This window comes from Zosterops lateralis (genome assembly GCF_965231275.1).
Source record: "Zosterops lateralis genome assembly, chromosome: 1".
In the NCBI taxonomy this organism is placed as follows: domain Eukaryota; kingdom Metazoa; phylum Chordata; class Aves; order Passeriformes; family Zosteropidae; genus Zosterops; species Zosterops lateralis.
The window spans coordinates 2,713,615-2,740,820 of record NC_139762.1 but is presented as its reverse complement, the minus strand read 5'-3'; the positions used below and the strand labels follow the sequence as shown (position 1 = coordinate 2,740,820).

The 27,206-nt window shown below is 45.9% G+C and overlaps 1 protein-coding gene across 1 annotated transcript in view; it reads left to right on the top strand.

The window, feature by feature from the left end:
* WNT9A (Wnt family member 9A) overlaps positions 1-25,307 on the top strand; it is a 68,481-nt gene extending 43,174 nt beyond the window's left edge. Inside the window, exons 3-4 of the mRNA XM_083859048.1 lie at positions 7,259-7,521; positions 18,331-25,307. Coding sequence (XP_083715174.1) covers positions 7,259-7,521; positions 18,331-18,804 — 737 coding nt within the window. The 3' untranslated portion in view covers positions 18,805-25,307. The remainder of the gene's footprint in view (positions 1-7,258; positions 7,522-18,330) is intronic.
* The last annotated feature ends 1,899 nt before the right edge of the window (positions 25,308-27,206 follow it).

Here is a 27,206-nt window from a genome sequence, read left to right as displayed (position 1 = left end):
GTATTTCTAAATAATGGGATGGGACTGCTGGGAGACATTCCTTGAACTTTTATTTTATTTTATTTTATTTTATTTTAATATAATTTGTTTTGTTTTATCCTCAAAGTTCCTCCAACTTTTATTTTGAGGGTTTGAGACAATTGAAAGATGGCAACATCTCACACCTGCCAGAAGCAGTGAAAGATTTCTTTGTTACAGGGAATTTTAAAAGTTTTCCAGCCAATAGCTAATATTGCTATATTAATATAATTACATATATATTATAGATATATAATTATTATATATAATACCATATTGCTAAAGCTAACTGACAATTGTTCTAGCCAATCACTGAAAGCACACGTACACCTGCTTCAAACAATGCTTGCTTGTATGCTTTCTATTAACAATAAATGATACTCCATTATTATACTTAAATCTTTGAAAAATATGCTATTATTAATATCTGTTATTAGATATTTTTCTAGAGTCCTAAGAACTATCCTAGCCAAAACCTAAGACCCAGACTATTGTTTCATCTCCTTGCTTGCTGTACTATTGTAACTTTTCCTACTTTCAAGCTTTGCAGTTGTAGCTAATTTTAAATTCTTCTGCTCCTTCTGTTTCTGGGGCCTGCATTCATTGCTTTCTGAAAGCTTTATTACCTTTAATATTTCCCACAAACAGCAGCCAAAATTCTCTGTGTTATTAAATGTATTCCCCCTCTGGGGGTTCTGTGCTGTGCTGGTTTTTCACAGAAGTGACTTTTTCAAGAAAGTTGTGGCAAAACCAGTCAGTGACTAGGTTTGAATGTTGACATCTGATAAAGCCAATAGAAAGATGATACATCTTTGATTTTTTCCTAATCCTATTGCACAGCAGAAAAAAAGTAGATAATTCTAGTAGATGCTCAGTGAGTGTCTTTTTCAAGAAAGTTGTAGCAAAACCAGTCAGTGACTAGGTTTGAATATTGACATCTGGTAAAGCAAACAGAAAGATGATGTGCCTTTGCTTTTCTCCTAATCCTATCTCACAGCAGGAAAAAAGTAGATAATTCTAGTGGACACTCAGTGACCTTTTCAAAAAAGTTGTAGCAAAATCAGTCAGCAACTAGGTTTGAATATCTGGTAAAGCCAATAGAAAAATGTGCCTTTGATTCTTCTCCTAATCCTATCTCACAGCAGGAAAAAAGTAAATAATTCTAGTAGACACTAAATGACCTTTTCAAGAAAGTTCTAGCAAAACCAGTCAGTGCCTAGGTTTGAATATTGACATATTGGTAAAGCCAATAGAAAAATGATACACCTTTGATTTTCTCCTAATCCTATCCACAGCAGAAAAAAAAAAATAAATCATTCTAGTAGACACACAGTTTGGTTTTGCTAAAGCTTTTCAAGAAAGTTCTAGCAAAACCACTCAGTGACTATGTTTGAATATTGACATATTGGTAAAGCCAATAGAAAGATGATACACCTTTGCTTTTCTCCTAATCCTATCTCACAGCAGGAAAAAAAAGTAGATAATTCTAGTAGACACTCAGTGACCTTTTCAAGAAAGTTATAGCAAAGCCAGTCAGTGACTAGGTTTGAATATTGACATATTGGTAAAGCCAATAGAAAGATGATACACCTTTGATTTTCTCCTAATCCTATCCACAGCAGAAAAAAAAAAAGCAGATATTTCTAGTGGGCACTAAAACCACTACACATAATTTGGGAAACAGAAAGAGGCAAATTTTAAACCACCACATATGTGCTCATCCCTGCCCTGGGCTGTCTTCTGCTGGTGGTGCTTCCCTCGAGGCCCACAAAGAGCTCTGTGGAAGGCTGGAGCTCATCCCTGGAAGTGCAGGGCAGGCAAAGAATGTGCTAATGGGGGTAATTTATGGGGCTTGCCCTGCCTGCTTCCCACTGCTGGCCCTGGCTGCTCTCCTTGGAGGCTGGAGGTGTTTGTGCAGGTCTCTGCAGCCAGGAGTTACATTTTCTCCTCATTTCTGCTGGAAATTGAGCTGCTGCTGGAGGAGAGGGTTGGGAAGCTCTAAAAGATGTCCCCTCTTTCGTTATTATTTTATTTCTTTATTTTTAATTTATTTCTCCTATTTATTATGCCAGTCTGTCAGGGAAGAAATAGAGAAAATGCCATTTTTTAAGGAAATAAGGCAAACCAGATTGTTCTGTGCTTCCCTGTTAGAGGGGGCAAGGGGAACCCTGTCACAGCACAGGGCAAAACCTGCAAATGGCTGTGTCCTGTTACTGCCATGGATGTGAGCAGTGGGTAATTCCCACACCTCTTCCCAGCAGCTCAGGAGGAGAAGAAGTTAGGAATATTGGAGGAGAAGCTGATATTTTTATTTATTTTCTTTGTGCTACCACATATAATCGAGTTTCTTCCACCCTCCCATTAAAATCCAGTTCTGTTACTTCCATGGGTGTGAGCAGTGGGTAATTCCCACATCTTTTCCCAGCAGCTCAGGAGGAAATGGCCAGAAATTAGGAGTATTGGAGGAGTAGGTGATTTTTAAATTTATTTTCTTTGTACTACAGCATCCAGTCCAGTTTCTTCCACCCTCCCATTAAAATCCAGTTCTGTTACTGCCATGGATGTGAGCAGTGGGAAATTCCCACACCTTTCCCAGGAGTTCAAGAGGAGATGGCCAGAAGTTGGGAGTATTGGAGCAGAAAGTGATACTTTTATTTATTTTCTTTGTACTACTGCATACAGTCCAGTTTCTTCCACCTTCCCATTAAAATCCAGTTCTGTTACTGCCATGGATGTGAGCAGTGGGTAATTCCCACACCTTTTTCCAGTTTATTTCACTCTCCCAGTAAAATCCAGATCTGTTACTTCCATGGATATGAGCAGTGGGGTAATTCCCACATCTTTTCCCAGCAGCTCAGGTGGAGATGGCCAGAAGTTTGGAATATTGGAGGAGAAGCTGATATTTTTTATTTATTTTCTTTACACTACCATATATCCATCCAGTTTCTTCCACCCTCCCAGTAAAATCCAGTTCTTATTTCCAGGCTGCAGCACCATTTTACAGGCAGCATATGAGGGTCTCCAGGGCTTTAGTGGCTTCCAGAAAGTCCCACACTCAGCAACGAGCCTGGACCTGGACGAGCCAGGGCGTGAAGTCTTTAAAGATAAGAGCAGAGCTTTTGCAGGGCTAATTAGTGAGGAGGAGTAATTCAGAAGCACCAGGGCTTAACTAATGCACTGTCACTGGCTGGTGGAAACAAGGAAAGTCCTTATGAAACCCAAGAGGTCCGGCCAGAGCTGCAAGACATTTAAAAATATCTCCGCATGCCAGAGGAGTCCCTGGACTAGTGGTGCCTTGGGGAAGCCAAGCACTTTCTCATGCTGACACCTGGAGGCCACAGCTCGTTCCTTCAGACGTGCCTGTCCCCCGGGCAGCCCCTGCCTGCAGTGAAAGACCCCCCGAGTCCCAGCCCTTGTCAGGGAGCTGTGATAAACGAGAGCTGCGAGGGTTTGCAGGGCTCTGCTGCTGTCTCATTCTGCCGTGTTTTGTATCCCTGCAACATCTCTGCCCTGCCCCGGGGCTGTAAATCCTTCAGGTGCTGTTCCCCCAGCAGTGACACGGTGTCCTGTAAATCTTTCTCCTCCTCCTCCCCAGGAGCTGCTGGTTCCTGGTTCAGCCTTGCAGCAAGTGATACCCCCAGGGCAAAGGATCACCCACTAGGACACAACTTTCCAAATTCATCCCTGAAGGTTTATTTCCTCTCCTCCAGGGAGAAAGGAAAAAAGGGGGGAAAAACACCCCACTTTTTTCCACTTAAAAGTTTCTCCCTCTGCATTTTGGTCACCAGATCAGCCCTGGCTGCTGCTTTGCAGCTTGGGCTGATGCAGCCCCGTTTCTTAAAATAACAGGGGATTGTTTAAGGGACTCGTTATCCTCTTTGGATACTCGTGCACAATTTTGGAAATGGGCTGAAACTGGATAGCCGGGGCCGGCAGACTGTCAGTGCACTGGGGCTTAGAATGCCTGCATTGATTTAAAGCTCATTATCTTGTTACAAAATATCTTGGTGCAATCAAATAGTGCGTGGTGGAGATGGCTTTAAAATCTGGCCAGAGCCAAATGTCACATGGAGCTCGTTGGGAGCTGCCTGTGGGTGAGATGATCCCGGTGCTGATGGGCGCCGGGAAATTTGGGAAGTGTTCAGTGATGGAGAAGGGGAAAGAGGAGAGACAAAGCTGGTGGGAAGGGAGGGAGGACCTGGCAGATGAGCTGTTCCTGCTGGCTTTCTGTCAGGTCTGGAATGTGCTGTGGTCGCACGGCGCTGACGCTCCGCTGGGATTCCATGACCGCTCCGAATTCAGAGCCTTAAATCAGGAGCAGCAGGGAGAGCTGGGCTGCCTAATTAATCAATTAAGGCTGATGGCTGTGAGTTAAGTGTGCAAGGCCAGCTTGGATGAGGGCTTGGAGCAACCTGGGATAGTGGAAGGTGTCCCTGGGTGGAACTGGATGGATCTCGGGGTCCCTTCCAACCCAAACCATCCTGTGATTGCAGTCTCAGAGCTCAGGGCAGGGTTTGCACACCCCATCCCATTGAGGATTCTTTGTTTTGCACCAGTACCTCTTCATTCTGTGGCAAGAATTCTCCAGTTCAGGAGGACAGAAGCTTGGGAACATCTGTCTTTGGTAGTGGCATCCCTCTGACAGGCACGTGAACAGTCTGACCTGGGATGTAACATAGAAATAAATAGTTTACAAAGGATGAGAGGTGCTTAGAAGGCATTTTCTACCCAGAGAAGTCATCTGGGTACCCATGAGGTTTTGCTGTGTGAATTAAGAATTCTCTCACCACTTCCAGGAAAGTATTTGCAATGCTGAAGGTGTTTCTGGGCATTCAGAGGACATGATCTGACTTCAGGGGGAAAACACAATTTGGTATTTTCACTCTCACCACTCTTTGCAGCATCCTCAGTGAGTGTAGAATTGAACCATTTTTATTTTAATGTTTCTAGTGAGAAAAATATTCCTGTTCTCCTTTTCCAGGTGAGCAGTAGAATGATTGGATAATTTCTACCACAACATGGGAGGAGGTAGAACCTCAGAACCCTTGAGAGGACCAAACCTCAGTGTCCTGGGCTGGATTTTCATCAGTCTTCCTGCTCCTGGGAGTGTTTTGGGAAGGCAGACTCTGGGAATGGCCACATGAGTTTGCTTGGACTGTCATGAACCTCCCAAGGAACAGTTCCAAAAATGACCTGGCAGTGTCTCTGCATGTCCTTGCTTGACACAACCAGCTCACAGATATATCCACTACTGTCACCATCCACTTGTGTTATTTTTGAGTGGGGGATTTCTTGAGTCCCATCCAAAGCTGTCCTGGAATTGCATCTCAAATATGCAGTCGTTTACGGCTTCCATCACTGGAGAATGGGCAGCTATAAATACTGCCATGTTTGCTTTTTATTTCTGGCTTTTATAATTTGGATTGGAACCGTGGGTCCCTCTGGGTGTCATTTGGCTGTTGGGGGGAGTTGGATGCTGTCACATCCCTGCAGGTGAGCGTGGAGGTGTAAAGAAAGGCTGTGCATGGGAGGTCTGAGGTGTAAACTGGTTTTTTTTGAGTGAGGTGCTGCATTGGGTGACACATCTCCTGCTTCCCAGCTCTCAGGTGTCTTTTGTCAACAATTCTGGAGTAGGAGCCAGTGATTTGATTCAGGAGGAGAGGGAGGAATGAGGAGGACTGGGAATCTGTGTTGGGTTCTTGCTGTTTGGTGTCCCCTTGGTAGCAGCAGTGGTGCCTCCATGTCCTGTCCAACTCTTCATGGAGTCAAACAAAGGCTTTGAGGGGACTCTAAAGCTCATCCAGTTCCAGCCCCTGCCATGGGCAGGGACACCTTCCAACAGACCAGGTTGCTCCAAGCCCTGTCCAGCCTAGGCTTAGACACTTCCAAGGATGGGGCAACTCTTGCTCAGCTCTTTCCATTTTCGGGCAGAGACTGTGAGTGACACAGAGTGACACAGCCACTGAGCTGGCCAGATTCCATTTGCATTCCTGAATCCTGGCTTGTGCCACCTCTGTCCATCATTCCTTGCCCTCCTCCGTGCCCGCTTCACCATCAGTGATGCAAGTGGAGCTTGCCATGCTTTGAGGGTGTCAGGAGAATGGACCAGGCTTTTCCCAGTGGTGCCCAGCAGTGCTATAGGAGGAACAGTCAGGAACTGATGCCCAGGAAATTCTACTTGAACTTCTTTCCTGGGCAGTGACTGAGCACTGGTGTGGAGTCTCCTTCACTGGGGGGATATTCCATGTTGGAACCCTGGTCACTGAGAATTTTATACTTTCTGTGCTGACAGGCACTGACCCCCCAGCAAACACTGCATTTGACCTGAGGCCGTGGAAAAGGCTCCCAAAATTGAGTGACAGCACTGGGATTGTGGGTGTGGAGTTTGGATAGAAGTGTGTGATATCACAGGGTGGAAAATTTAGAGTTTAAGAGTTTAGAATACAGTAATATATATAAAGCAAGATGAAGGATTTAGGGCAGAGGCTGAGTCCTTCTTTTTCACCTTCTTCTTCATGGGTCTGGGTGGGGTTTTGTAATTGGGTAGAAAAATCCGCATTGGGGGCCACGTGTGGTTGGTTATTGGGTTAAAAGTAAAAATAATTCAGGTGTCATTTCTTAATTGGACAGTTTGTGCTCAAAAGACCTTGTGAAGAGAGAGGTAGGGCTCCATTTTTATTTTGTTAGCTTGAAGTGCTGTAGAACTCATGGTTTGTGAGACTGTACTATAGATAAGAATTAATTAACATTCTGAATCCAAACAAGAAACACCGTCTTGCTCATTTAATCCTGACTCTGGCAAAAAGAAGATAAAACCAACATTTAATGGTGCTCTGTGTAAGGATCAGACTCACAACCTTCAGATTCCAGAGCAGTCTGGATGTTATCCTGATCCCTGTGTTCTGGGATGGCCCTGCTGGAGCAGCGAGGTGGCACCAGATGCCCCACTCTGTTCCCTCCCAACCTTTACTACTCTGCTGTTCTGTGACAGAGCTCTTCTCCCAACAGCTTTTGCCTCCGTTTATTGGAGTGTTTCCTTTCTCTTTAAGCTCTTACTACTCTGCTACTGTGTGATGCAACTCTTCTTCCAACAGCTTTTGCCTCCATTTCCTGGGGTGTTTTTTCTTACTTTAAGCTCTTACCACTCTGCTATTCTCCCAGTATGTTTTCCCTCTATCTCCTGCAGTGGTTTTTTCTTACTTTAAGCCCCAACTTGAGCCTGTCCCTCATGTCCCTGCAGGTTTCAAGGAGACAGCCTTCCTGTACGCCATCTCCTCGGCGGGGCTGACGCACGCCATGGCCAAGGCGTGCAGCGCGGGGCGCATGGAGCGCTGCACCTGCGACGAGGCCCCCGACCTGGAGAACAGGGAGGCCTGGCAGTGGGGAGGCTGCGGGGACAACCTCAAGTACAGCAACAAGTTCGTCAAGGAGTTCCTGGGGAGGAAGCCCAACAAGGACCTGCGAGCCAGGGTGGACTTCCACAACAACCTGGTGGGCATGAAGGTGAGTTGAAAGCGCCGCGGTGGTTGGGTGGGTTTTTGGGGGTGGTGACGTTGGGTTTTGTGGTAATAGGACACTAAATAAAGATGCTTGGCTTCAGTCAAAAGGCAGTAGAAATCAGAAGGCTTTGTTTACAATTCATTCAGTATTTACAATTCATTCAGCCCTTTTATAACATGTTTCGCTAAAAACTGACATTATTGGTCCGTAGGACTGACACTTCTCCCCACTGGCTCAGTAACAGAAATAGCAAACAACACCTGTTGTTATGGGAAAGGAATATTGTTCAACAAGGTCGTTTTGGGAAAAAGAAAACTGTTGAAAAGTTTCCCTTGGGAAGAGCTCAGCAATTCTCAGGTTCAGAAAATATCGGCTCTGCAGGGTTTGGGTGTGGAATGGGAGTGTTGGATGTGAGATGGATGGAGTGGTCCTTCTTCTGGAAGGGAGAAGTCTGATTTGTTGGATTATGGCCTGGGTTTCACTGTGCAAAACCACTGGAGAGAGACTACAGGGAAAGAAATGGGACTGGCCAGGTCTAGGAAGTATGAGGCTGAGACAAAGATTGCTGGTTTCCCACAGGGAGGAGATGGTTTTGCACCACAGAGGGATGGAAAGACAAATTCCTCGGGTTTTCATGAGGTAGGGCATGGAGGTAGGACTCAAAGATTTCTGGTTTCCCACAGGGAGGAGAGGGTTTTGCACCACAAAGGGATGGAAAGGCAGGTTCCTTACATGAGGTAGGACACAGAGGAAGGGTTTTATGCTGCCACAACACATCCTTGCGGGATTGCAGGAGTTCAGTAGAGCATGGACAGTGTAGCATCTCTTTGGCCAGGTTTCTTTAAAACCGGCTGGAGAAACACCTGGCAGGGAACCAGGGTGGAGAGATTGATTTCTGGCTGACCTCAGACCTAACAGTGCCTTCATTTTTGTCTTCTGGCAGAAACCTACTGTGTCACCTAGAGAAGGAGATGGTGCTTCATTGTAGAGTCCCTTTTTTCTTTTCCCATCTTTATCCTCTTTTCCTGCTCTTTACACCTCCTGTGAGGCTGCCTGGGGGCTTCCCTGCAGGACTGGCAGAGTTCAGGAAGCATTTGGACAACGCTCTGGGGTGATTTTTGAGTTTGTCCCGTGCAGGGCCAGGGTTTGGAACTCGATGATCCCTGTGGGTCCTTTCCAGCTCAGCATTTTCTGCGACAGATGTAAAGGACAAAGTGTCTGCAAGTGCTGGCTCATCCCAGCAAGGGGGAAAAGGAAAGGGCTCTCCACCTTCTCCCATAATATGCCTGGCTGTACCTAGCCTAGAGTAGCTCCAACACGAAAATCCCTGGGATTGGCCAGCACAGGTGCTTAGGATCAGTGTTTCATTGCACCAACCTCCAAGGGGGGACATACTGTAAGGCCAGAAATAGCCCTCGAGCCTTGTTATTGTCTGTGTGATTGGATGCAGGCTTGGGGCTGCGAATGGGGGACCTGGGTCTCCAGTTTCCTAGGCAAATGCAGCCCAGCCAGTTGTGCATTCTAGGAATGGCCACCCCAGCTCAGTTGTTGCTGTGTCTATGTATAAAATGTCATTCCTCGCGACGGAATCGGGGCACCGGGGAATGCCACCGGCCAGGCAGGGCTGGCCAGCAAAATGTCTCCCCCTCTCCCCACCACCAGATGCTCCTAGACAGCGCTGAGATCAGGATTAGAAATATCCTGGATTTAGCTGGTGTCTGGTTTTGGCTGACAGCTTTCCTGCTCTGGATTAAAGGGCTCAGTGTCTCTGAACCCCTGTGGCAGCTCTTTGACGTGTGGAAAACGGGCTTTGCAGGGTGATGGAACTTGTTTCGGTCCTTGTGTTGGTTGCTCTGTCCCGTTTTTGTGGAGTTGGTGTAGCAGATGGGGCTGGTAGTGGAGAAGGTGGCCCATGGAGGCTGTGATTCCATGCTGGATGTTCCTGTGAGATGACCTGGCTCTCCTGTCATTCCAGAGTCACACAATGAAATCTCACCAAAACCTCCAAGGATATCACTTTGGCTGCCACTGGCAAGTCCTTGTAGCTCCAGGAGTATCCACCAACAGTGGAAAGGATAAAAAACCCTCCCAGAGGGGTTTGGCCCAACTCCCAGTGTTCTCAACCCCAGGAGCTGCAGTCAGGATGTCCACATGGCTGAGGCCACTCTTGGATTTAGGATTTGTGTCCTTGATTACCATCAGTGCTCCACACTGCATGACTTTGAGCTAACCAAAACTCCAAGGATGAGCTGGAGGGGTTGAACCTTCCCTTCTGTGCCCTGATCCTTGTGAGTTAGCTCCCAGGGGAAGATGCAGGACTCTCCAGCATCCTCTGCCTCCACTTCCCTTGGCACAGTCGGACCCTGGCCACTGGTAGTGGTTTCACATGTAATATCTGCAGCTAAACAGCTGAGTAACAGTTGTGACGGTTGTCCAGACACCGAGAGCCCTCCTGGCAATCCAAGTCACAGACCTTTGCTGCAGGTCAGTGATCCAGTGTTCCTATTTTCGTCCACCCACAACGTGTCTGTCGAGCTGGGATTGCTGTCTGACAGCTTTCCTTTGCCTGTTTGCAGCAGCAGTTGAAATGATTTCTCTGTTTGTGCTGCTGGAATGGTTCCTTGCGCCATGGTGTGGTTGAAAGCCAAGCCAGGCAGCCCACCAGGCTCACAGCACCACCAGGAGCCAGGCAGGGAAGGAGGGAGTGTTGAGAAGGAAGTTTTCAGGAGGGGGTTGTTGAAGATCAGGAGATGGTTGGGACACATGGCCCTAAACCACTGTCACAATTCGGTGTCACTAAAATGATGATCAGAGATGAGGACCTGGGCTGGCTTTGTGACTACAGAGTTCAAAACTTGCAGTGCTTGCTTCAGGTTCCAGAATGCTGAAACCAGTTTGACCCTCTTGATGTGGTGGATGGATTGTGTTTGGCACTGTTTGCTCTCAGGTTTGGTCTCTGTTCCTCCTCCTGTTCCCACTGCAAGTGTAGAGATGAGAGAATGGAGGCTGAGAGCACCACTACAGTCCTTGCTGAGTTCATGGATATTTTCCTCAAGGAAGGTAGTGAGTTAAATATGATTCTCAGCCTGTTTTCTGTGTCTTCAAAGAAGCTGCTCCCCAACCAACTCCTGCCCTAAAGAGTTTGCAGCCATCGAGTAGGGTTTGCTCGCCCCGTGACTGCAGGAGTCTGAAACCACTTTGGATTAACCTGGTGTGGTTATTGGAACCATAACTCATCTGGATGTGATTTGGGGCGGATCAAAGGCAGTTATGGGAGTGCAGACAGCCTTGACTTGTGCCATTTTGGAGCTGGAGCTCTTGCAGTGTGTGGATGTGTGTGTTCGCTGAGGGAGCGGAGAAGTCTCCACGAAAGACACAGCTCAAGCTTGGTGGTCTCTCACTGATCCTTTACGTGTCATTTTTCCCATCTAATTACTCCCAACCATGGCAAAGCATACAAATAGTCCCTTGAGACCCAGCCAAGAAGAGGACCTGTGCTGGACTGACTAATTTTGGCAAGGAACCCTCTCCCCTCCTGGTCACCGCAGCAGTTTCTCCATGGTGTCACACCAGCAAACAATCCGTGTATTTCTGCGAGAGTGACATGATCCTGTCCCGCCTAGTTTTAGTGTCTCTTGGTAGACGTTCTCGTTTAATTACGGTTTCACTCCTGCTTTTTACAACCTTGATGGGCTGCCTGTAATTTCGCTGCCACCAGTGAAATAATCACTGAACATGTTGTGCCCGTGGTGGCTCACCAAGTTATATGATATGACCTCAGTGGTTAATGAAAGGGCGAGCTTGTCTAGTGTGAGGATGAGGTAATTAGACCAGGACTTCTCCAGCCTTCTCTTTATTGAAAAGCAGGAGCTCTGAATAGACCACTTATTAAAAAAGCAATTTCCCTTCCTTTGCCAGATCTCCTCTCCCTCATTCAGCCATTCTTTCCGAGGGGTCTTGGGTGGAGAGGGTGTTTTGGGGGGAGATGTGTGTGTGTGTGGAGTGCATGGGGGAGAAGTCAACTGTATTAAAGCTCCGTTGCCAGCAATGAAGTTTCTGAGTTATATTAAATGAAGCCCAGGCAGCCTTTCTAAAGCTCTCATCTTCTCAGTGTCCTCCCCCCTTTCCCCCCTTGTACACACAAGTGCAGCCCTCTTTTGTAACCCATTAATGAAAAGGCAGAATATTAGAGCACTCAATTAGTTCCACTGGGCTTGAGTAAGTGATGTTTTAATTAAATTTGCCCAGTTTCTCAGCAAAGTATCATTAAACATGACTTTCCAACTCCCTCTCTGGAGCGTTGCTAAGTTTCTTAATCCCAGGAGTGCTGACCTCTTCCAGAGGTATGTCTGGTCAAGCATGTCTTACAGATCCAAGGGGCACAATTAAAAGGGGCTGCTGTTACCCTTTAAAAAAAAGAGAAAAAAAAATTATCTTGTTCTCATTGCCTTTTCCCTTCATCCTTCCAGAAAGAGGGACACAAACCTTTGCCTGAAGTCTTTGTATAACCTCAGTTGTCTTGAGAGCTGAGAGTTGTTTAATACAAAATTATGAGGAGGCAGAAATGGAGAACAAGAAAAGATCTCTCTTTAAGCAGTTTCCTGCTTTGAAACTGGTTGCTTTCATGAGGCACCATTGGTTTTTTTGCCCAAGATGTTTTGGTCTGTGCAGAGCAAGGATCACAGAATGCTGGAATGGCTTGGGTTGGGTTGGAAGGGACCTTAAAGGTCTCCTTGTCCCAAGTCCCTGTCATGGCTCTTGTCACCCTTGTAGGCTTCAAATCCAGACCCATCCTGAGACAGCTCCACCTGAAACCCATCTGGGATGCTCTGGAGAGGATTGTGGGAGGTGCCTGGACTTTGCCTTGCTGTTGACTTGCTTATTTTGGAATTCCATTCCAAATGAGGAATGGCTTTTTCCCCCCCAGGCAGTGCTGGCAGGGATCTCTCTGGAGGGCTGGAGATGCACTCTCCATATCAGGGAGATGTTTGCCCAGCTATCATCTGTCTGAGGAACTTGGTGAGCTATCACATAACACGTTATCAGAGCATGCCACCCTCTTCATTTCTGGAGCTCCGTTGGGCAGAGGGGGGAAACTGAGACCCAGAAAGATTAAGTGACTCACTAAAGGTCACACACAGGCGGAGGGAGGCCCAACTCTCCTGTTGCAGAGACAGTGTTTACAAGCACTGGCCATCCAGTCTCACACAGTTCCTACTCGTTAACACAAGTGCCAGTCCAACTCCAGGTTTTGCTGCACCTCACGGTGTGTAATAATTGCTGTTTTGGAGCTTAATCTGCCTGGTGCGTGCAAAAAAAAAAACAACCCAAAAAACAAAACATAAAGCATCCTTTTTGGCAGTTTTTAGGGATGTGTTTGCAATGAGAAATGGGGCATCACATGTTTACCGAGATACAAATCAAACCCAGCAAATAACAGCCTGAGAGGAGCTCTTAATGTACAGATCAGTTTTCAGGGCCACCACTGGTATTAATTGCTGCAGGTTATGACAGGTAGGAATGCCCAGGCGTGCTCTCTGGATTTTCTTCTCCTTTCAGGCTGAGAATGGCTCAGCCAAAGCCTTTCTTAGGCCTGGAAATCAATACTCTGGAAAAAAAATTGCTTGCTGTGTCCCATAAGTGATTGCAGTTGGTTGTTTATGTGGAGCTTTTTTAGCATGGGAAGCATGCTAGGAATACTGAGCATGGGGAAAATACTTCTGAAGTTCTCAGTTTTAAGTAGGGTTATGTTGTTCCATGCTTAAATGTTTGTGTTTTAATACCTATGTCACTAAAATATGAGTGTTCCTATTTTTTAAAGAAGGAAGGGTGGTGGGAGGGGAAAACCATTCTGAAAAAGCAGGTTGAGAGCAGGCTGAAAATAAGGATTTTTTTTTTTTTAACAAGGTAGAAGAAAAAAGGAAGGACAACTTCTAACAATCTGCGAAACTTTTACAATACAGCCAATAGCATTGGCCAGTGTGGAGGGACAAGTCTGGTCCACTGGTTGTGTGTGGGGACCGTGGCTGCTGTCCAAACAAACATTAATACTCGAGCTGAGAGAATGCCTAAGCCTATTTAAATTGAAGAGGAGGGGGATGGAAGGGATTGGACTTGTGGGGAAGCATCCCAAAGCCCTTCCCAAAAAAAGCCAGGCAAGGCTTTTCCCTGGACGAGCTGCCTGCCAGGAGGGGCTTTTGCTGCCTCCTCTCCCCCCAAACCATAGCGAATGGTTTGAAGCCTCGGAGCCGCGGCCCAGCCATGACGACAGCGGAGCAATAAGCGAGGAATTCCCACGGCTGGGTGTCCGCCCTGGGCTGCTGCTGCTGCTGCTGCTGCTGCCCAGACAAGAGTTGTCTGAACAAAAAAAAAAATTCAAAAAAAACCCCACCGCCAGAGCCCCGTGACCCAGCTGGGAATGAATGGGAATCCTGTCCTCGGCGTTTCGGCTAAAACACTGAGAAATTGTGTGTTGCAGCATGTCTGAGACTGATCATGACGGGGGCACTCAGTCTGGGCTTCGCAGCGCGCCATTGTTGGGAGGAAGGATTACATGTTGCATAGCAATGCTCTGCTGTGATCCCTTTCCCCCGTGGCTCCTCGTAAAGCCAGTTGGGAAGGCAGGCCAGCGGCGCTATCTGATTCCCCTCCCAGGAGCAAAACCCCAGGAGAAACGGTTCTGTCTTGCTTTTGTGTTTCCCTCCTTCTGCGTTTTGTGGGTATTGGGTGTTCTCACAGCAAGGTCGGCGGGAATTTTGTGTTGCTAAGTCAAGCTGAATCACTCGAAAATCTTTATTTTTCCTCCCAGACTGTTCTGTTTGAGACTGCCAAACCAGGTGGTTGTTCAGAGGAGAGTGGGAGGACAGAATTTCCATGTGTGGTGCCATCCCTGACCCACCACTTGTCTTTGTTTGCATGGTAGGAGCTCTCTACAGCGCACAATACAAAAAGGGTACTCCTCATTGCTGTTACTCCTAAGTTACTACAACCCTGCTGCTGTGTGGTAGCTGTGGAGTTGGGGCCATGGGGAGCATGAAATATTTTGTGCCTTGGATTGAAGCTGAGCCATTCTCCTTCACATCTGTGCCAAACATGCAGGTGGCCACGTCCTTGGTGTGGATGAAGTGACTACTCAGTGATCATTCAGATCATTCAGAGAACAGGTTCAGGTCTGTGTAGGATGGAGGTAAATCGGGCTATGAACTGTGATGAGCCTTGAAAAGAAAGCAGGAGCTACTACAGCTCTTGAAATATGATTTTGTATGGCAAAACCTAATTCTTCCTCCTCTAACCAAGAGTTTTTTGGGAATAAAAACTGCGTTTTTCTATCCTGGAAGCCCCTCCAGGTTTGAAAGCACGATCCAGACATTTGTCCCGGGATCCAGCCAGCAAAGCTTTCCCCAACACTGCTCCAAGCAACCTGCTGACTTGGATCAGTCTTGCTCTGCTTCCTGAAGAAATGAGGTGGATTTAAGTGTCTCTGACAGGAGCTTGCAACAAGAGGAGGAAAGGTCGTTGTGGAAGCTGGGAACCAGAAGGGCTTGGCCAAGATTCCTTCTGGCTCGTGGGTGGTTGGGGCCCGGAGGCAGCAGTTCCCCATCACGCAGCGCCTCGAGGAGCTGCAGCGTGACTGACAGCAGCAGGGGAGGCTGCCTGGGCAAGGAATTTTTCTAGGATTTTCACTCTTGCTGCCTCGTAACATTCTTGAGCCTTTCCCGGTCCTTCCAGGAGAAGGTTTATGGGGCGGGTGGGATGCACCGCGCTCGCACGGCAGCCGTATGAAAATCCACATGCTGGGTTTCATCAACTGGTGCCTTCAAGGGGACAGGGACAATGGAAACCTTTTATGCTTTGGTCCACCAGTGCATGACACCAGAGATGTCCCAGCCACTGCTCAACAAGGAGCTGGAAGCATCAGGAAAATCCAGGCTGGGGTTTGTGTGGAATTTTGTTTGAGCCCAGATGAGGAGAATAGAATTAATCTCCCTAATAATACTACAACTCTTGAGAGACCTTTATGCAACTGGTGTGAGGAGAATGTTTTAAAGCACCTCAGTTAGTGCTAGGTGGAGATATTTAGACACCTGAGTTTGGCAACAAGGAGCCAGAAACAAGTCAAGAAAATCCATGCTGGGGTTTGTGTGGAATTTTGTTTGAGCCCAGATGAGGAGAATAGAATTAATCTCCCTATTAATACTAGAACCCTTAAGAGACCCTTGTGCAGCTGGTGTGAGGAGAATGTTTTAAAGCACCTCAGTGCTAGGTAGAGATATTTAGACACCCGAGTTTGGTAACAAGGAGTTAGAAGCGAGTCAGGAAAATCCAGGCTGGGGTTCATGTGGAACTTGGAGTCCAGATGAGCAGAATAGAATTCATCTACTAAATACCTCTATTAGTACCCCTTGAGAGACCTTTATGCTGCTGGAGGGACAGCTGGTGTGGGAATGTTTTAAAGCACCTCAGTTAGTGCTGGGTGGAAATGTTTGGACACCTGAGTTCGGCCCAGAGGGTGGGATTCTGCTCACAGAGAGCCCCAAACTGAGGTGATTCTGTGTGAGCTGGGTCCCCGGGCTCCTGTTGGTGATAGAGATGTCCTCAGCTGTCAGTGGGAGCCTGGAGAGCTGTTGAGTGGAGCAGGTGTTTGCCTCACTGCAGAGTTCTCTCCTGCTTAGGCTCCCCTGACTCCGACAGGAGTTCTGAGGTGTTTCTCAAACGGAGGTGTTTAAACTCAAGTGTTTGCCTCGGTGAGGTCAACCCTGGCTGGCTGATGTGTTTCAAGTGCCTAAACCTACATGCTTACACCTGACTGAAGGTCTTCTGCCATCAGCCAGCTGCCAATCCATCAGGATCAGGTTTTTCCAACACGTGTTGGGCTGTATCCACCAGCCCCACGTGGATGCCTTGGCTGCAGTGCTCCCGCAACGTCAGCACTCCCACAGAGCTCCGGAGAGGTGGCTCCTGACAAGAACAGACTCAACTCCAGGTCCCCTTCCTGAGTTTCATGACCCTGTCTTGTTCAATCAGCTCCAAGTGCAGGAGCATGGCTGCAAGCTCAGCCAGTTCCCGTTGGTTTCTTGCTTTCCCAACTCTCGTACAACGGGGGTTGTCTCCTTTTCCAGGTGGAGCAGATGCGAATGTGCTGGAGCAGGAGGAGGAAAGGTTGAGGAAAGCCTGAACTGATGAATGACTGCAGTATGCAGCCCTTTCCCAAGTATCCCAGCAATTTCTGCCCGGTTTGCTGATGGTGTGGGCGTGAAATCAGGTGGAGGAGCTTTGTTTCACACGGACTCAGCCCTCACTTCTGGACGAGCAGTGAAACGGGGCTTTACACGAGGGAGGGCGTGGGTGAGGGTTGGGGTTTTTCCCCCCCCTCCTCGGTGTTGAAATGTGTTCTGCACGCTCTTGTCTGACATTGTGGGATTTCTTGTGGACTTGGCGAGACACTTTGGCACACAAAGCGTGACAGCCCTTACCCCAAGCCATCCCAGCTGAGCGCTATAACCAGCAACACATCTCCCCCTGTAACCCGTCACCGCTTCGAATGCTACTGTGTATTATTGGATTGCACTTGCAGAGGCCTTTGGCTGTCACAGGAATGAAGTGTGACCGTTGGACGGGCTCTGCTGAAGGCTGCATTATGCAGTATTGTCTTTCTAAAAATGTTTCTGGAATATCACAATTGGGCCGGGCCCCAATTCCGAGTCCATGACCTATTGCACGGATGCACATGGGGCTCAGCAGGATTTGTGCAGCCAAATAATTAAGAACCGGAGGGTCAGGAAATGGACTGCAGCCAGTCCTCTGCTGTCAGGAGGCCACAATGTAGCCAAGATGCCATCATGGGCACAGGGGGAGGTTGTTTTCTTCTTTTTTAGGTACCGTAGATGCCCAAAGTGAGGGCACTTTCAACAGTACTTTGGTATCTTGTCAGGACCCAGCTCTGCAAAACAAATTCTGTTCTCACCTGCTGTTTTAAGGGGTGGTTGGACCTTACCCATTTAAAGTCAACAGAACCTAATTTTGGGGAAGAGGCTGGCTGGGAGAAGTAGAAATACAAAATTGTGTTTATAATCTGCAGACAAAATGTGGGGTATCTGTGGCTGTCCAAATAACATCTCTGCTCTTGTGTTGCCCATGGAGGTATCCCAGGTGTAAATCTCTCTCTGGAGAGGGGGACCTGAAACATTCCCATGCTATTTCTAAAGAGGTGGATGTGGTTTTGTGCTGTGATACTTCTTTATTGCAGTTGATTTGAAAAGGATGGGATCCTTTGTTTAGCATCAGTCAGCTGATGATGCATAACTAAGATTACTTCTGCTCCTACTTAGGTTTGGGGTCCTGAGGTGTGGAAAAGGTTCCTGTTGTCCACACTCCTGTTCTGGAGCATGTGCCACCCAACCTCTTTCCACTAAACCAACTTCTACTTTTATATCTTCCCCACTTATTATTGACCAAGATAAATAGGTGTTAAAATATGTATTAATCTATTAGTTGTATCACAGTTTCATATCTCTATCTACACAATGAGTGGCATCACTGGACAATCTTTGTGCACCTTTCTAGTATGTTTAATTAGCCAATTAAGCAAAGTTTTTGCAGGTAAATGTCATACTCTGGGAACTAAGAGCCTTTTGAAATAAGCATTTCCTGTAGGATGTGTTTTCTGTCCGCTCCCAACAGGTAATTTTTGTATTGTCATCAAGTTTGTGTCCTCGAGGTGTCTTCTATAGAAAATATTGTGTTTTACTTGGTGTTTTGACTTCTTTCACCATGACTAATTCACTCTGGGGCCATGTGTGTGTGTGTCTGCAGGTCATCAAAGCCGGCGTGGAGACCACCTGCAAATGCCACGGCGTGTCCGGCTCCTGCACCGTCCGAACGTGCTGGAGGCAGCTCTCCCCCTTCCACGAGATCGGGAAGCAGCTGAAGCAGAAGTACGAGACCTCCCTCAAGGTAGGCAGCACCACCAACGAGGCCACGGGGGAAGGCGACATCTCCCCGCCTAAGAAATCCATCCCCGGCCACAGCGATCAAATCCCAAGGACTACGGACCTCGTCTACATTGACGACTCCCCGAGCTTCTGCCTGATGAGCCGGTATTCCCCGGGGACCTCGGGAAGGAAGTGTTACAAGGACAAGAACTGCGACAGCATCTGCTGCGGCCGGGGGCACAACACGCAGAGCCGGGTGGTGACGCGCCCGTGCCAGTGCCAGGTGCGTTGGTGCTGCTACGTGGAGTGCAAGCAGTGCACCCAGAGAGAGGAGGTTTACACCTGCAAGGACTGACACGACCCGGGGACGGGCCAGCCTGGAGAACTGCCTATGGAGACAAACAGGGTTTGATTGACCTTCTGGGATCTGGAAGCTACGTTGAGACATAAGCACTTTGTAGGGTACAGGTGACCCAGCTGTGTTGCTGTTTTGGTTTTTTTTGAGGGGGGTGTTTTGGGGTTTTGTTTTGTTTTTCCTGTAGACTGAGTTTTCATGAGGTCCAACCGTGTGGAAATAAGTGCCTGTAAACTGGGGTTAGACACCAGTTGACCTTCACCTTCGTCGTCTACGCAGTTTGACGGATCATTTCTCCTTGGAACATTGTTTCAGCCATCCTCCATGAACTCCTGGGCTAAGATATTCCCTTTGGCATAAATATCCTGTACTTCTTTATTCCTGAAGCTCGCCAATTGCTTAGAGAGCTGAGCAGATACAAAACATCTTTCCGCTTTGAGTGCGGTGGTGCGGGAAACGGACATTTATTTCTCCTAAAGCTGGAGAGGGATTTTTAGGGAATGATGGGTTCTTCCAGGGGAGTTTCTGCACATGGAGCAAACCAGGCTCTGACAAAGAGACCCGCTGGGAGCATCAGCTCTTTAATGACAGCTCCGTATCCACATGCATTGTCACCACGTATCACTCAAAAATGTTGGGTCCACCACGCCGCAGACAGAAATAGATGCAAGAAAGAGGTTGGGAAGACAGCAGAACACCAGATGTGCCTGTCCCGTTCACTCCAATCCTATTTTCTTAATTTAAAACAATTCCCTCAAATGCAGGTCCTTTTTAGCACTATCGCTGTCTTAAATTTAATTTTTTTTTTTAAACCACTAGATACTTTTGTTTCATTTTCACTTCGCGCGTGATTTACGTTCCCCTCCTCTTCCCACCTCTTGCTGATGGAGGTCAACCTGTGGTAACTGCTTCAGAAATCCCAACTGGAACTTGCTGAGTCTTATGCCAGCTGAACTTGGGACGTGTTCCTCTTGAGCAGGACAAGAGGAATCCCAGTGCATCTTGGACCCCGGGGCTGTCTTGCCTTGTGGAGCAGCTGTTTTAGCCTGGATCAGACCTCTGGAGGAGTTGACTTTTTCTTTCCTAGGTCATCATTCCATTTACTCTAAACCATGGCAGTGTGGTACATGACACAAGCTGTATGTAAACCCTATGACCTTAAGATGATTTTTTTTTTTTTAACCACTAGATTGAGAACTGTATTTTTAAAAACACACCTGCTAAATCCTGACAAAACTCATGGATTTGGAATAACCAATCGACACAGAGACAACCTTGAGAGAAGCCAGAAATTTGACTGCAGGGGGTGATCACTCCAACGCTGTGAAACACTTGACAATCTCCAGCATTTCTTTTTTTTTTTTTGCTTGGAAGAGGAAATTTACAATCCAAGACTTGGTGTGCCAATATTCTTCATATAAAAGTGGATTGGAGGCAGCCAGACGATGCCTGAAGAAAGCTTTCTAAGGAAAAAAATGGGGAGCAGAGGGTGTTCTGTTTGATTTTTGGTAGGAATTTTCTATTGTCCAGAAGTAGTAGCAATTTCCACCAAGTTTCCATAAGCCATTGGTCTGGTGTTCAAAAGACGACATTCTCAAGTATTACTAAAATTTAGTAAAACAAAACGAGAGCAATTTCCCAAGATGGACCATTATTTTTCAAAGTCTTTTCTTCCTTACTTAATTTTAATTTTTCCCTCCCCACCCCAAATTGTAGCCACTAATATTTAAGCTGTTCACATGCATCTGCTGGGAAGAGAAAAGATAGATTTGGGGTTTTTCTTGGTAACAAATACCTGCAGTCCAGCCTGGCTCGTTGTTGTCAAATCTTGAGAAGGGGACACGGGGAGGGACAGGGTGTTACTGTTCAATAGCACCACGGTTCTGCAAAGTGAAGCAAAATGTCTCTTTTTTTTTGGTGTTTCCTTATTTGCTGTACAACTCTGGAGGTTGGGATAATGCTGGAGGAGTGAAGGTGGAATCCATACGTGGAATTCCCACTTTCCACCCCGGCAAAGCACCGGGAAGGTCTCGCAGCTTTTTGGGAAAGTCACCCGTGAGCAGTTTATCTAATGGTTTAAAAAAAGTAATTGATTGCCTAGAAACCTATTATTCAGTGTGTATATATAGATATATATACACACCCTGACACATAAATATATATATATATATATATATAAATATTGAACATTTATTTATTGTAAAGCCCTTCAGAAGGACCTTCTTATGGTTTCAATGTGGTATTATGTTAAATTCTCTTTCTCCCTCTGTCTCTCTCTCTCTCACACATATGTGCAAACTCACTGTTACATTTTTGTGTGTTCTAGAATAGCTCTTCCCCTCCAAAGTAAAGCCAGATCCAAACCTGCTCGAAACAGGAATTTTGAGGTCTGAATTACTATTTCTGGCTCCATTCTTTCTTTTTTTTATTTTTTTTTTTCCTAAATCTCTTCTTAATTAAAAGGATGGGCCGCAATTTATGTGCATTATTATTATTATTAATTATTATTATTAATAATATTATTATTGTTATTATTATTATTATTGTTATATTTAAACCATGGGCCTCATTTTCCTCCTTTTCACTGGTGTCTCTGTCTCCGTTGACCTCGCTGGAGTAACTCCACATTGCACTGGTGTGAGAGGAGAATGAGTCCCTAGAAGCAGAAGAGAGGGGAGTGTTGGTGTGGATATCCTGGCCAAGGAAATGCCAGGATGGGATGGGATGGGATGGGATAGGGAAGCTTGGTGTGTTCAGCAGTGTCGGGGAGAGAGAGAGAGAGAGACAGGTGGGAAATTAGTCAGATTGTCCAAGCTTACCTAGAAGAAAGCAGCAAAGAGTGAATGAACTACTGAGTGAAAGAGCTCTTCTGTGTATTATAACTCACGCACTGAAGCCTGGATGCTTTCTGTAAGTATTTAAAAAAAAAAAAAAAAAAAAAAAAAGAAAAAAAAAAGAAAATACAAAAAAAAAGAAAAAAAAAAGAGACAAAAAAATGAATAAGAAAAAAAAAAAAAACACCACCACAAATTGTATTTATGTTCATGTGGATATAGTACTTGCCTGTTATATATTGTAAATAGCAAGGTTTATTCTCCTGTGGTTAAAAAAAAAAAATTATAAATAACTAAATAGTAGCGAGGCACATGTGTTAAATGTATAGGCAGTGTATAAAATATACTAACACTCTGAAATCAGGAGAACTTGTCTTCTTGGCCTTTTGACCTAGGGTGGTAAAACAAGTGTGGGTTATTTTTCTTCTCCCCCCTGCACCACGCTGTGGGTGTGTTTTGGCTGGGGGGGTCTTTATTTCCAGAATTTTCCAATGTTTGCCTTATTGTTGAAAGAAGGAATGGGGGGCAAAAGCCCCTTTTGGAAAAATCCAGTGGGGCTTAAGCAGGAGCTGGGAGAGATATCAAACCATCTCGAAACCCTTTGAAATGGTGGGTCTGGGTTTTCTGATGGTGAGAGATGTGTTGGAGTTGAATTTACTCATGGAGTACGAGTGCCACTCCATCCACAAGTCTGGAAAACCCTAAATAAGACACTGGGAACTCCTGTATAAAATACACTGGGGAGTGTCCTGTAAAACCTTTTTGTCCCAGCTGGATTAAACTGGATTTTTCCAGAGAGGCTGATTCTGCCCCTACACCATTGGATCTCTCCAACGTGCAATTCAATTCAATTGCTCGGTTTTGTAAAACTACTTCAACCGTGAATTTGGGTCCCTGATGGTTTTTTCCATGGTATAATTTCATATATATATATTAAAAAAAAAGTGCAAAGCAACTTCCCCCCTTTTACTTATCCCCAGAGAAACAGGATTTTGCTCAGATGTAACTGGAGAAGGACGGATGGGTGGAGGGGAGATCTCTGGTTCCTGACCCCCTTTCACCCCCTGTCCCCCCCAGAGGTGTCAAAGTGTTGGTTCTCCTAAACTGATCCAGCCAGATCAGTTTTGGGGTGGGGGGGTGCAACCATTATTTATATAACTTTTTTATTAATTTTTTTTTTTTAAAAAAAGAGAAGTTAGCTGATGGAAGAATATTTTTATTGAATAGTGCATTTTAGTTATGTCAGAAATATAAAAAAAATAATTATATATAATATTTTTGTAAACAAGGCAAACTGAAAACGTTTGCTGTTTTATATTAGAATTTTCTATTAAAAGAAATAAAAACCCACAGAAATAATTGTTGCACCCGTCATCTGTTTTTTAACAAGCTTCTATTCTGTGTGACTGACTCATTTATGCCGGATGTGGAGAAATGCAAAACAAGTCCTAAACATTATGTTCTCCTTATCTTCCAGTTATCAAAAACCCCAGCTGGTTAAACAAGCAGTGTTTAATCAAAGGGAGTTTTTAATTATTGTCATTATTAATGCTAAAAACAAGTTATGAAAAATGAGTAGCTTGGAATGGAAATATAAAAATCTCCCCCAACATTTCAAGTTTTTTAGCTGAACATCCTGGTTTTGAGATGGGTCTGGATGGAAGAACCCCCAGATCTATTTGCAATAACTGGGGATTTGCCATTGAGCTCAGTTGACTGGGCAAGAAAAGCTCTTAAAAAGGTGGTTGGGGAAAATGAAATCCTAATCTGAGTCCATTGGAAGGGTAAATGAAGAGGACCAAATTCCAGGCTTGATCCAACACAAGCAACTTTTACCTATTTGAATGGGGCAGCGTAAAATAGGGGAGCTGGGGATTTGATCTGCTGTGATTCAGGAGGTTTGTCCATCACCTTGGGAAGCAGGGAATGATTTATGGATCCCATTTTCCAAAGAACTTTCAGGATTGCTGGTTTGGAGACCTGAGCTGGGGCTAAAATAATTCCTGAGGAGTTTCTGTTGTCAACCAGCTCGTTGACATCTGCCTCCCTTCAGCCCAGGTCTGGAATTCCTTTGTCCATCGTTTTTCAGCTGCCCCGTTTTAGGGAACATACAGTCGGGTGCTTTGGCTGGGCTAGGGTTGGATGAGACCCCAGATGAAGGGACAGATTTCTCAAGGGTACTTTCATGGAGTAGCTGCTGCTTAGGGTGATTTTCTGGTGGATTATGGTGCCTGTGAAAAATTCCTCAGTTGATGCTGCAGTAAAATCCGGTCTGTTCTGTTCCCGGTGGAACAGGTGCAGTAAAGCTCCTCATTCCCGGTTTATCCAGCTCTGCGGGCACATCTGTTGGGTTGAGTCTGGCTTCTGTGGCCAGCTCATCCTGGATTTTGGCTTTTAGGAGGCTAATTAGGTGATGACTTTTAGAAGGTGACGTTTTTCCCACAAGAAATACAAGATTTCTGGACTGTGTCGCCTCAGTGTGGCACAGGATCAGGTCCAGGGGAATCACAGGAATCATGGAATATTTGGGGTTGGAAGGAGTCTTTAAGATCCATCTCATTCCAACCTGCTGGTTGAATCCGTTCAACTCCCTGAAACCTGGTCATGGATATGACCACTGAATAGCTTTTAGATCCATTTTTCAACGACTAAAGTTGGATTTGACCAAATTATTTGCAAGTTCCACAAACAGAATCTTTCTGAATAGAGGAAACAAAGGAAAAAAGGGAATCTTGAGGCTTTATGGGTGGGGAGGAAAAGAAAATGGATTTGGCAGCACAGACTTATTCTGGCTTCCTGTAACTACAATTCCTCAGGTGCAGGGAGACCAGAAATTATTCAGACACACCAAATTCACCTGTCAGGGGAAACATCGGATTTTTTTGTCTTTTCCTCAGTTGTCGCTGAGCGTTTTCAGAAATGGGAAAATCCCCTTCTTAGCACTGGGCAAGATGGCCCAAAAGGACATGAGGAGATGACTTCCCTCAGGAATGTTGGGAAAGGTTGGATCTGGAATCATCCCCCCCTTAGGAAAGGAGCCCGTGGGCTGCAGTCAGTGGGGGCACCTCTGGAAGGTGTTTGGCCCCCACATGGAGGTGCCAGTTTTCCCTGCTCACAGTAGAAGGGGATAAAGGCATCCAGGTTAATAGAGGTGGGATGGAATTTAGGAAAATTGAGATATGTGTGGATAATCCTTCCAGCTCCCCTTGTGCATGGATCCATCCAAAACACCAATCACCAAACCAGCCCAGGAATTTCCCTTGGACCACCTTTAACAATTTGAAGCAGGAATGTAAAGTCTAGGATTTGTTTTGCACACCTGGGATGGCATTTCCTTTTAAAGGGAGGTGGGAATACTAACATGAAGGATTAGTATTTTTTTTTCCTTGTTTTTTTTTCTTTTCGTTTTGTTTTGTTTATTTTCCAATGTCTTATGGGAGCCTAAGTTATTTTTCTCTACCTCATATGTACAGCTTGTAGGTATAAATCTGATTCTGAGTGACTGTTGAGAATGTATTTAAGTTATTTAACATCTTTGTATAACAAATAAAAAGGAAAAAAAAAAGCGAGAACAAATGAAACAATAAATGTATTTTAAATTATACTTGAAGTGTGCTCGTCTTTCTTCACATCTGTTGGGAAAATCTCTGTACAGTGGTTGTGGGAGATCCTTCCTTCAGCCTTTTCATGAACACAAGCCTGGCTTTGGGGCTATTTTAAGCCCCAAAAGTGGTACCCTGAGCTGGAGAAATGCCTCTCCATCCATTGTAAATGACATCACTAAACGAGCTCGGGCTCCATCTGCTTCCCATGGCATTCCATGGTCATCATACTTGGCTGGAGAAGTCAGGATACCTCAGCAGAGTGTCACTGTCAGGATGTGATTCCAAAATAACTGGCTGGAGCTCGGAATAGGTTGGAGGTGGCCAAATTTAGTCTGGGGGAATGACAACGATTTAAAAAATTGTTATCCCAGGCAACACATTGACCTGCTTGATCAAATGTCCTTTTCTTCATAACGGACCTCTGGAGCTGTTCAATACCTCACTGCAGCTGAGCTTTAAAGAGTCAGAGTTGGGAGGGACCCTCGAGGATCATCCAGTCCAACTCCTGACACCCCAACAATCCCAGCCTGTCCCTGAGAGTGTTGTCCAAACTCTCCTGGAGCTCTGGCAGCCTTGGGAACCTGCCCATTCCTTGGGGAGCCTGGGGAACCACCCTCTGGGGGAAGAACCTTCCCCTGATATCCAACCTAAACTTTGGAACAAGGTCATCTTTAAGGTCCTCTCAAACCCAGACCATTGTATGATTCAATTATTTGGAAAACTCTGACTTGTGTCTCCAAAGGGTTTCCAAAGTCCCCTTATTTTTTCAATTCTCTCCTTCCCATGCACACAAAATTCTTGCATTTATTCATTTGTTTTACCTTCCAGTCCTGTTTCCTGCTGTGGGAAAAGCAGCCAGGCTTTTAACCCACCCTCTCAGAGCTGGTTCCTTCACACAGAACCAGCACTGCTCACCCTCAAACAGGAATGCTGGATCTTGATCCAGGACTGTGCTGGTGTTGGGATGGTGTCCCACTGTTGTTCTCCTCACAGATTATCATCCACCCAAGGAATTGTTCGCTCAATCAGTGAAAACTCTGACACAACCAATGCTCCTCCAAAGATTTTGCTTTGCTTTGTCCCTTCTTGTGAGGAGAAACATCAGCTCAAAGCTCTGAGGAACCAGAAAAACACTTTGATCCAGCTATTTCTCATACAGTCATGGAATGGTTTGGGTTGGAAGGGAGCTCAAGGATTATCTAATTCCCATCCCCCTGCCATGAGGAACCTTCCACTAAACCAGGTGTAGTGGTTTCAAGTTCACTTACTTCTTTTCCCCAAATTATGTGTAGTGGTTTAGGTGCCTACTGGAATTATTTACTCTTTTTCTGCTGTGAGATAGGATTAGGAGAGGAGCAAAGCAGGCTCAAAACTTAAAAGGGTATAATGACAGGTTTATTAACAAAACTACAAGAGAGAATAAATTAAATTAAAAATTGCTTAGAAATCAAATTAACAAGAATCAGAATAAAACCTTTAAAACACTTCCCCAACAGCTTCTTTTCTTTCTCACAGACAACATATAGAGACAAAGTTGGAATTCTGGGTCAGTTTGCTACCTATAAAGCAGCCTTTCACCATCCATTTAGACAGAGAAGTCTCTTTTGGTCTGCCATGGAAACTTCCCACAAAAAAGCAGCTCATCTTTTAAGCCAGAAAAACGCACTATTGAAGATTACGGGACTGGAGGTGGAACCACCTCTGGTTTTCTTCCCACCAAACCCTGCAAGGGTGTAACCCCCTGCCTCCTTCAGCCTCCCAACTGACCTCCCGTTTGTTTGCACTTCCTGGCAGTTGGGTAATGGGAACTGGCAGGTCTGGAACCTCACAGGCCGCCCCTTAAGGAGCTGCTAATGGGAGCCGTAAAGCCGCAAGGAGCCCGAGGATGTGGCGGCGTTTTGACAGCTGTTCCCGCAGAGGAAGTGGGTGATGCGAGAATGCATTGTGAGAATTTGGGATTGGA